The sequence below is a fragment of the Lupinus angustifolius genome, chromosome LG08, assembly GCF_001865875.1.
Source record: "Lupinus angustifolius cultivar Tanjil chromosome LG08, LupAngTanjil_v1.0, whole genome shotgun sequence".
Lineage (NCBI taxonomy): Eukaryota > Viridiplantae > Streptophyta > Magnoliopsida > Fabales > Fabaceae > Lupinus > Lupinus angustifolius.
Window position 1 is genome coordinate 21,336,155 of NC_032016.1, and position 11,504 is coordinate 21,347,658.

At 34.0% G+C, this 11,504-nt stretch overlaps 1 protein-coding gene across 1 annotated transcript; it reads left to right on the plus strand.

The window, feature by feature from the left end:
• Positions 8,377-10,953, plus strand: LOC109355131 (indole-3-acetic acid-amido synthetase GH3.6). The gene is made up of 3 exons (XM_019598089.1): positions 8,377-8,820; positions 9,050-9,978; positions 10,109-10,953. The coding sequence occupies exons 1-3, from the start codon at positions 8,516-8,518 to the stop codon at positions 10,696-10,698; spliced, it is 1,824 nt and encodes a 607-aa protein (XP_019453634.1). The 5' UTR covers positions 8,377-8,515; the 3' UTR covers positions 10,699-10,953.

The window sequence follows — 11,504 nt, forward strand, 5'->3', positions numbered from 1 at the left end:
TCTGCCTTTTGCTTTTCAACAGAAGAATTGGGTGTCAATGAATTGGCAAAAAATATTGACCCAAACAAGAAATTGGGGTTTCCGAATTTAGGATGATCTCTTTTTCTATGAAGAAATAATTTTGTGGTTTACCGGCCAGTGTTGCTTCTTAAAGTTAAATTGAAGAAATACAAGTAAACTCCAAATATTGTAGGACTTTTCGTATGAATACTATTTTGACTTTGTTTTGAATGTGCATGGAACAAAGAACACAAGACATTTAAGAAAAGCTCAACCTGATTGTCGGTACTTTTCTGGTAATTAGTCATACTATTTAACATTTTCACGTAAACACATTCTAAAATCAAAGCAAACAAAACAAAGAACACACTTTGTGGTTAGTTGGAACAAGTTATCTATCAATATGCCAAGTTCTATTATTTATTGCATAGTTCTAGAACAAATTTGATTGTGCCAATTTTCTCTTCTCATTTCATCTTCCTTTAATTCAAGCATCGCACTTATTATCTGTATATATTTCTATCATTGTTCAACTACAAACGAGGATCTTGTTTAAAATACTGACAGTGTTCGTAGTAGCATTATACATGACATTTATACAATTCATGTATACCTTTACTCACGGTTAGGTTAACTATCTCTTTGTTTTATTATATCTGGAATGGACTATTGCACTACTTTTGCATATTTTATTGAAATTTTTCTTATAAGAAAAAACTATCTGTAGACCAATATACAATCCTCGCCTAAAGTATATCCTCCTTGAACTAAACTCTTTTATGATCAACTATTTTTGCTTATATCACATATATATTCAAGTGTTTTAAACACTTGCCTTTATGGGGTTTGAGTGGTTTAGACACAATTATGTGGCATAATATTGTATATAATTAAGGTAAAATGGGTTCCTTCCTATTAGAAGGTACTTTCGAATGTGGTGTGTTTAATTTGATGCGCATATAGAATAGGACAACAAGAGGCATCACAATTGTTGAATTACAGCACAACCTTTTGTTTTTTATGTTATTTGGTGATGCACAAAAATGCAAATTCTTTATTTTTCGTTGTTCTCTTCACTAGAGAAGAAAAGTTTTTTAGGGACCCACAACCATTTTTTCTTTTTATCTCTTGTTTTCTTTCCTCCTAATTTCTACCAATTCAAACAACTTTAAAGAGGATAGAAATACTCAAATAATGTGGGAAGATAATGAAATGGGAGTATATCTACCTTCCAGTACTGGAATATTTGGAAGAAATAAATTTATATATTTTTAATTTGTTCAAAAATAATAAAAAATATGAATACATATTTTTTTTGTTGCGCAGATTTATAGGTTTTCAATTCCCAAGAGAGTAAATAATGAAATTGAAAACAAAACTACTTTTAAATAATATGTGTCATTTATCACAATCATCATTCAATATGGCACTCTATGAAGACCTAAATCCTAATTTACCATATCTATATACTAATTATATTTAAGGTTTTCTTAGATAACTTTTATTGGAAAAACCACATAAATGTTTTGGTTTTCTTAAACAACATTTTCAGATAAAAGTTAACGGTTATCATCATTGTCTCACGCCGTCGTGGCTTTTATAATTGTGCCACAAATTCCGTCGTGCCTCCACATCTCCAATAATCAACCCCGCCCCATGTGTATAGTTACATTATCCCAAGTGATCTTGTACAATTTTGCCATATTTTTTTATACTACCAAATGTATTTCCTTACCTAATGAACTAATCTCTTTTGGGTTCGTGGCCGCTACTTCCAACCAGTATCGTTATCAGAATTGAATATTCAACCTTGGGGATGCTTACATGAGTAAAACTTCTTCCCAATACTTTGCATTCTTTGGCCAATTAGTTCAACAACCAACAAACACCATCCGATATATAAAGAACATATCCACATAGACAACCGCAAACCTAAATAAAAATCACAACACAAATTATATCATTCTACCCATAATTGTCACTGCAACGGTGAGAAGTTCCAAGAACCAAAATGAAGATCTATACCGGTTCATAAAAACACATCACCGTTAAAATGGTTTTTAATTCAACTAGGTTCAAAGAAAGAGGAAAATAGTTTTCATACTCAGGTCGAGGCAGAGACAAGATTGGGTAGTTTCGTCGTTTTCCTTGTCCGACAAGGACTGAAGCAACCTTATGCAAATATGCATTTTGCATTACCCCCATTCACAGAAATAATATATAAAATAATATGGATTGAATTTTTTTAAATCATGTGTCTGTTGTTTTCTAAGAAAAGTTTGATATATTGACACGTTGGTTCATGGGAATTTCACGAAACAATTGAACTTAGATTAGCCAATCCAATATTAGATAATAGGATATAGGTCGTCTTTATTACGAGTGTGGCTTGGCCAACATTATGTTTGCAATGATCCGGATTTTTGTTTTTTTTCTAAACTAAATATTTTAAAAAAAAATAACCTCTCACATTTTCACCGAAGAGGAATCCCTTTCTTTTATTCCATATTTTTTTATCTTTTGCCCCTTGAATAGGGACTACTTAGCAAAGATAAAAATAATTTTTATTAATCAATTGGTTTTTTGTACTAGAAATGGTATCTCAACTTTTTGATAAGAAACTAATCCATTTTGGGATATGTGACTGCCTCTCTTAAATAAATGTCGCTCCTAAGAATCGAATACTTGAATTTTTTTAATCTTCTTAAGAATCTAATATGGTCTTCCACTATCAATCTAACACCTTAATTTATTAGTATTAATAAGTTGGTTTAATAGATAAACCAGTAAATTGGATGATACAATACAATAATTAATATTGACCATGCAGCACATTGTGAACTGGTGAACACTAGTCATATGGGCTGTTTTTTTAGAGAGTTGTACCTTTTACCAAGATATTATAGTAGATGGTAATCAAACACTCTAAAATGTGATCTATGATTCACATTTCTTTTGTCAAGTGATGTTAATAAAAATATTTACCTTTATTAAATTTTCATATTAATATTAGTAAAATATATATTTTTAATTTCTCTAATATATAGTTTAATTAGTTTAATATATATTTGTTTTGGCTTGAATTAGTTGTTTTATTTCCTCTGCTCTCTTTTTTTTACTATGTACCAAACGAAAAAGTAATGAAACACCTATTGAACTAATTTATAATTGCACCACAATCCTCAGTTTAAAAGTAGAATGGTATTAAACTATTAATGATGGTGACATTCCTGCACCAAACATCGTTGATGGAGCATCTGTGCAAGGTTTTTTTGACGGATCTCTCTCATATTAAGAGGTGAATACCTCTTGTATCAATGAGACCCCTTTGGAGGATAGCATGAGAGTGGCTGTAAATGTTAATAATTCAACATTCTTGAAGGAAGCAGAGGAAATGTGGAGCATAGGGAAAAGATTGGTCTAAATGGAAACGAAAATGAGGCTGAAATTATTGCAAGGTTGGCTGGTATGGAAGAAAGGGATCATGAAAAGTGTGAGGTAGTTAGAAGGAGTCATACATTAGTTGATGAAGATCATATCAATTAATATTAAAGGTCTGGGGGGAGATTGAAGAAGAAGGCGATCAGAGATTTGGTTTGGAAGTATAAACCAGATTTCATTTGCATCCAAGAAACTAAGGTTGAGAATATTACTAGGAATTTATGCTCATCTTTGTGGGGTGTTGATAATTTCGATTGGGCCTTCAAGCCATCGGAAGGTAACTCTGGAGGTATTCTAAGTATTTGGAATAAGGATTCTTTTCTAGCTGAAGATATCATTTGTGGATCATATTTTGTTCTGGTTAAAGCTAAATGGGCTTCACATCATGCGCCATCATATATTATGAATGTCTATTGTGCTTGTGACTTGGCTGGAAAGCGAAAGTTTTGAGATGAAGCTAAGTCCGCAAAATGGGTCATCATGGCGATTTGTGGTGTTTAGTAGGTGACTTCAACTCAACTCTCCAACAGGGTGAAAGAAAAGGAGTTGGTCTTCTTGTTAATAGAAGGGAATGTGAGGAATTTAATCAATTTATGCTTGATCTGGAGCTGTTTGATTTACCTATATCTAGAAAGAAGTTTACTTGGTTTCACTCCAATGGAAAGACAATAAGCAGGATTGACAGGTTTCTTGTGAATGATGGATGGTTGGCTAAATGGGAAAGTTTGGTTCAATTGGGTCTTCCGAGGACTTTTTCAGATCATTGTCCAATTATGCTCAAGATTGATGTTTCAGATTGGGGTCCGACACCTTTTCGCACCAATAATTGTTGGCTTTCAGATCACCGTTTTGGGAAGTTAGTTGATGATGAGTGGAAGAATTTAGTTATCAGTGGAAGGGGTTCTTTTGTGTTTAAGGAAAAATTAAAAAAACTTAAAGTGGTCTTAAAGAGTTGGAACAAAAAACAGTTCGGTTTGCTGGATAGGTAAATTGAAGATAAGGTGGAAGCTATTAACTCTCTTGATGCTAAAGGTAGCACTTGTAGTTTATCGGAGGGAGATGTCATATCTAGACGATCGGCTGCTGCTGAATTGTGGCGTCTCTCATGCCAAAAGGACAATCTTTTGTTGCAAAAATCCAGACAAAGATGGATCTGTGAAGGTGATTCTAACTCTAAGTTCTTTCACTTATGCATCAATAAGAATCAGAGTTTCAAGAAGATCACAGGTTTGACTATTGATGGTGAGTGGATTGAAGATCTAGTCAGAATTAAATCTCACATTAGATCATTCTTTGGGGCAAAGTTTGATGAAAGCCATTGGGGTAGACATTCTCTTGATGGTATCGATTTCAATTGTTTGTCTGAAGAGAATAATGTTTTCCTAACTGCTAAATTTGAGGTAGATGAGATCAAGGATGCAGTTTGGAGCTGCGATAGTGATAAAAGCCCTGGACTTGATGGTTATAATTTTACTTTTTTAAAAAAGTACTGGGATTGCCTTAAGGATGATATAATCAGTATGGTGGAGGATTTTTATAGGTTTGGGAATTTTCCTAGAGGGTGCAATGCGTCATTTATCGTTCTAATCCAGAAGAACAATTGTCCACAGGGCCTTAATGAATACAGACCTATCTCCCTTATTGGTTGTATCCAAAAGATCGTTTTGAAGTTGCTTGCCGCTAGACTTAAAAAGATCATTCACTTGGTTATTTCTGAATGTCAATCAACTTTCATCAAAGGTAGATTCATCATGGATGGGGTGGTGGTGGCTAACGAGGTAATTGACCAGCTAGGAAGAAGAAGAGAGGAGATTGCTTCATTCTTAAAGTGGATTTTGAAAAGGCGTATGACTTAGTGAACTGGGATTTTCTCCTTTATATGATGGAGAGGCTGGGTTTCTGTCTCAATTGGAGGGTGTGGATTAAAAACTTACCTCATTCTAACGTTGTATCTATCTTGGTGAATGGGAGTCCTACCAAAGAGTTTACTATGACTCATGGACTAAGGCAAGGTGATCCTATAGCACCTTTTCTTTTTCTAATAGTTGTTGACGGTCTTAGTGGCATCATGCGAGCTGCAGTTTCGAAGAACATTTATACTGGGTACAAGGTTGGTAAAGATGAGGTTTCTATTTCTCACCTGCAATATGTGGATGACACCCTTCTTATTGGAGAGAATTCTGAGCATAACATTATGGTGCTTAAAAGTATCCTGAAATGCTTCGAGTTGGCGTTTGGGCTTAAAATTAACTTTCATAAAAGTTGTTTCATGGGTCTTAACTTGAGTCGTGATTTTGTTACGAAGGCGGTTGATAAATTGTATTGTGATGTTGGCTCTGTCCCCTTTAAGTTCTTGGGAATTCCTGTTGGTGCAAACCCTAAAAGGCTCTCTACTTAGTCTCTTATCATTGATTCATTCAAAAAGAAACCCTCTATTTGGAAGCACAAGCTCATCTCCTTTGGCGGTAGGGTAACTCTTCTAAAATCGGTATTATGTTCTCTACCTATCCATCTCTTTTCATTCTTTAAAGCTCCAATTTTTGTTATTAATATGATTGACAAAATTCAAAGGCGTTTCCTTTGGGGAAGGGGTGACGAGAGAAAAGGGATACATTGGGTGAGGTGGGTGAAAGTTTGTAGGCCTAAAGAAGAAGGTGGTCTTGGGCTGAAAAACTTATTCCTTTTTAACTTAGCTCTTTTAGGTAAATGGAGATGACATTTGTTATGTGAGGGGGAGTCTTGGGTAAAAGTTTTAAAATCGAGATATAGGGTTGAGTTTCTAAGTAGTGGAGGGGGTGGTGAATTAGAGTGTTTCAAGAGGGGTTCTTCTTGGTGGAGAGAGTTAGGCAATCTTAGTCAGTCCAGGGAGGGAATAGGTTGTGGCTGGGTAAATGATGATGTTCGTAGATTTTTAGGATGTGGCTCTTCTATTAAATTTTGGTCTGATTTATGGGTGGGGAGAGATATCCTTAAAAATTCCTTTGCAAGATTATTTCAGGTGGCTTTAGAAAAAGATGCAACTGTTGAATCCTTGGGTGCTTGGAGTAATGGGGTTTGGTCTTGGAGCATTCATTGGAGAAGGAACTTGTTCGTTTGGGAGGAAGAAGAATATGAAGGTCTCCTACGATTCCTACACAACTCTACGCCTAAACAACATACTGCTGATTCTTGGACTTGGATTCATGACATAAGTGGGCAATACTCGGTCAGGAGTGCTTACCAATCTTTAAAGGAAGTGAGGACCTTGTTTTCTTCAAGAGGCTCTGGGCTTCTAATGTTCCATCAAAGATGAAATGCTTAATATGGAGAATTGCTTTGAATGGGGTACCAACTAAAGTGAATCTTGGTCATAGAGGTGGATTATCTATGCAAGATCCTCTTATTTGCTCTCTTTGTGGTGAGTTGGAAGAAACTACTAGTCACTTGTTTTTTTCTTGTTCAATATCCTATCTTGTTTGGCAAAAGCTTTATTCTTGCTTTGATCTTACATCTATCATTCATAATGATGTAATGTCTCTCTTTGCATCTCATGATTCACAATATCCTATATTATTTTTTTCTTAATTGCTCTATGTTTATTGATGAGAAACAATAAATATGATTCACAATTTTATTTGATAATCATATATTTATTATAATTATATTAGCTATTTATTTAAGGATTATAAAATATGTTATTTAATTTTGATAAATATTATTATGAACTTAATAAGTAAATACTTATGTTAGCCGGCAAAAGAAAATGGGAACCTTATTTATTAACAAATTTTGAATGATTATGGTCCACAATACACTAAATTAGAAAATAATTATATTTATTCCCATCAAAGAAAAACATATAGTGTTATAATAAACTCCGAGATTTGGTGGAGGAAGATCTTCATATCAATATTTTTAAGGCATGCCAAAAAAATATGAGGAATATTGATCTAGGCATGTATTAGAGGTATTCAAATCCATAACAGTAAAAAAATAAAGGTGAAAATCAGTCCAAAATAAATTGAAACAGCAAAAATCGAATGAATTTTGATTGATTTTTTAAAAGCTGATTTATTTGGTTCGGTTTTTGGATGCAACTCTATGAAATTTAGATCATGATGAATTAATTTGGGCTATTAGGAATATCCACAAACAAAATCATACTTTTAAGTGTTTAACACGTCGGTTCATTGATGTCCTAAACAAGCTAGAATGCAAATTCAACAATAAATTAGTCAAATGATATATTTAGTAATATTTATTTGATATCACTAAAAAATATATTTCGCTAAGTAATTTATTTCTACATATAAATAAAATGTTTACACTACAAAATGATATTCATTTTGATAACAATTGCCCATTATGTCATTTTTTCTTCATTCTTTAATGAGAACATCTTGTTATTAATTTACTTTTTATTTTATTTTTATAATAGTTATTTATTTGTTTACATTCATAAAATTGTGTAATTGTGACATTACATATTTATAGTATATGTAAAGAGTATTAGGATGAAATTGTGACAATATTAATTTGAATGTATATAAAATTATCACTTTTAAGGGTAAGTATAGTGTCAATCTTTCATATATATATATATAGGAGATATTAGTTTACGCTTAAGTTAACTAATATTACTTATACTTAATCTCATCCATTGATTTTCTTAAATTCAATGAAACAAACAGGTGAAACTTAAAATTCATATAAGATTCATTTTTTTCATTATTTATTTCATTCACTAAATTACTATGTTCAATTTAAGAAAATAAATGGATGAAATTGAATTTGTTATTGTAATTTAATAAAGTAATTGCTTAAACAAAAAGTGACATATCCATATTGTGATATTCCTCATTTCACCAATGCATTGTTATGTGTATTTACTCCCTAGTCCCCACTCTGAAGCAAACCCAGGTTGGCATGTGGCTATATATATCACATCCCATTCCTTTCACCTCACGCTCAACACACCCCTCCCTCCTTCCTAACGAATTTCAATATAGTCCTAAGTCTTATTCTCTCTCTTACACACAAAACTTCTCTCTTTCTTTCACCTTTCACGCACATAGCTAGTTACTATCTAGCAACTATGCCTGAGGCTCCCAGAGACTACAACCTTTTAGAACAGAACAAGAAAACTCTCGACTTCATTGAGGATGTTACTAATAACGCTGATCATGTCCAGAGGAATGTCCTCAAAGAAATCTTGTCCCTTAATGCAAATGTTGAGTACCTTCAGCGACATGGTCTTAATGGCCAAAAGGACCGTGACACTTTTAAGAAACTCTTGCCTGTCATATCCTACGAGGATGTCCAACCTGATATAAACCGCATCGCCAATGGTGACACCTCTCCAATCCTTTGCTCCAAGCCCATTTCTGAGTTCCTCACTAGGTACTCTTTGTTCTAACAAATAAAAAAAAAAACATTTTTTGTGTGTGTATATTTTAATGGGGTTGTTTTGGTTTTTGAAAAGAACATTTTTTTTCATATGGGGTTATGTTTCTTTATATATTTTCTGATGGGGTTGTTTTGTTTTTGAAAATATTATTTTTTTCTTCATATGGGGTTGTGTTTCTTTGAATATTGTTTGATGGGATTGTTTTGTTTTGTTTTTTTGCAGCTCTGGGACATCAGGGGGAGAGAGAAAGCTGATGCCAGCAATCGAAGAAGATCTAGGTAGGAGGAGCTTGCTGTATAGCTTGTTGAACCCAGTGATGAGCCAGTTTGTGCCCGGTTTAGAAGAAGGTAAAGGAATGTACCTAATGTTCATAAAATCTGAGGCCAAAACACCTGCAGGGATAGTGGCAAGGCCAGTTCTAACCAGCTATTACAAAAGCTCTTATTTTAGAGACAGACCCTATGACCCTTACACAAACTACACAAGCCCAAATGAGACAGTCCTCTGTCCTGATTCCTACCAAAGCATGTATTCCCAATTGCTTTGTGGTCTTTGCCAAAACAAAGAGGTTCTGAGGGTAGGAGCTGTTTTTGCCTCTGGCTTCATAAGGGCAATTAGGTTCCTTGAGAAACACTGGGCCCTTCTCTCCAATGATATTAGAACAGGAACTATCAATTCCTTAATCACTGACACCTCAGTGAGAGATTCTGTCATGAAGATCCTCAAACCTGACCCAAAGCTTGCTGATTTTATCCAAACTGAGTGTAACAAGAACTCTTGGCAGGGGATTATTACTAGGCTATGGCCCAATACTAAGTATGTGGATGTTATTGTGACTGGGACAATGTCACAGTACATCCCCACATTGGATTACTATAGCAATGGTCTACCACTTGTTTGCACCATGTATGCTTCTAGTGAATGCTACTTTGGTGTCAACCTCAACCCTCTTTGCAAACCCAATGATGTGTCTTACACCCTCATCCCTACTATGTGCTACTTTGAGTTCTTACCTATCAACAGAAGCAATGGAGTCACTGATTCTATTCAATCTCCCAGATCTCTTAATGAGAAAGAGCAACAAGAATTGGTTGAGCTTGTTGATGTCAAACTTGGCCAAGAATATGAGCTTGTAGTCACAACTTATGCTGGTAAGATATTATTTCTTGTCTCTCTTAATATGTTACTTTCATGATCTAAAACTCAATAATTAGAACATGATTTTCCTTATAAGTTATAAGTCTTGTGTATTTGACAAAATCCTTTATTTTTATTTTTCAGGACTATATCGTTACAGAGTTGGTGATGTGCTGAAAGTGGCTGGATTCAAGAACAAGGCTCCTCAATTCAACTTTGTATGCAGGAAAAATGTTGTCTTGAGCATTGATTCAGACAAAACTGATGAAGTTGAGCTTCACAATGCAATGAAGAATGCTGTGACACACTTAGTACCATTTGATGCATCTGTTTCTGAGTACACAAGCTATGCAGACACCACCACAACAATCCCAGGCCACTATGTTCTATATTGGGAACTCACTCTCAATGGTTCAACACCAATCCCTCCATGTATATTTGAGGATTGTTGCTTAACTATTGAAGAATCACTCAACAGTGTTTATCGGCAAGGCCGTGTCTCTGATAAATCAATTGGACCTCTTGAGATCAAGATTGTGGAGCAGGGCACTTTTGACAAGCTCATGGACTATGCCATAAGCTTAGGTGCATCAATAAATCAATACAAGACACCAAGGTGTGTGAAGTTTGCACCTGTTGTGGAGCTATTGAACTCAAAAGTTACATCAAATTATTTTAGTCCTAAGTGTCCAAAATGGGTTCCAGGCCATAAGCAGTGGGCCAATCAGAATTAAATGTGAACATTATTATTATGATGATGATGATGTGGTTGGTAGCTTTTCATGGCGGTTCACATGAACTGTTTTTGAGGACAGTGTTAGGGAGGGAAAAAAAGTTTGTTACTCTATTTAGGTTAAGTCTATGTTTAAAGAGTTCTTTAGTTCTTGGTTATAACTTGCATAGTGAACTGAATCTAGCCAGTGTAAAAAGCAATTCCTGTTTGAAAGAAAAGCTGTTGCATTCTTATCCAGTAAATTTATTACTTATTTCTTTCTTTTCTTTTTTACCCTTTTAGCTATAAGATCATAACGTTATGTTGGAATTGGCTTCTTAATTGCAGCCAGCAATCATGTATTGTGAATGAAAGTGTCTGTGGACTTATTTGATATTTCCTATAAAGGCAACAATACTTCTAAACTCCTCTCTTTATCTATAGCTTTCAGGAAAAAGTATACTAACTTTATCCAACCCCATTCCACTATTTTATTCCAACTTATAATAAAATTAAAAGCAAAATTATCCTCTTTTACTAAATGGGCAGGGTTGTTCTGCAAACAAAATTTGCAATTTGTTAAAGATTTGTCTAATATTTTTTTGTTTTCTTATCCTCAACCATGAGTTTAACCAATTTAAAAATGGAAGTAAAAGTGATACATTGAAATAAATAAATGATATTACATGTAGTTTTCCAACCCAACTCACCATTTTATCAATCAGTTAAAATATTGATTGAGTCAATCAATTTTTTCAAAAAACATCAAAAATTCTGTATATTTAACTTATTTGTAGTTTAACCAATTTAACTCATTATTATTAAGTT

Coding starts and splice junctions, on each gene's coding strand:
- LOC109355131 (XM_019598089.1), top strand. CDS start 8,516: ATGCCTGAGGCTCCCAGAGACTACAACCTTTTAGAACAGAACAAGAAA. Junction 8,821..9,049: donor ATTTCTGAGTTCCTCACTAG/GTACTCTTTGTT, acceptor GTTTTTTTGCAG/CTCTGGGACATCAGGGGGAG. Junction 9,979..10,108: donor TGTAGTCACAACTTATGCTG/GTAAGATATTAT, acceptor TTTATTTTTCAG/GACTATATCGTTACAGAGTT.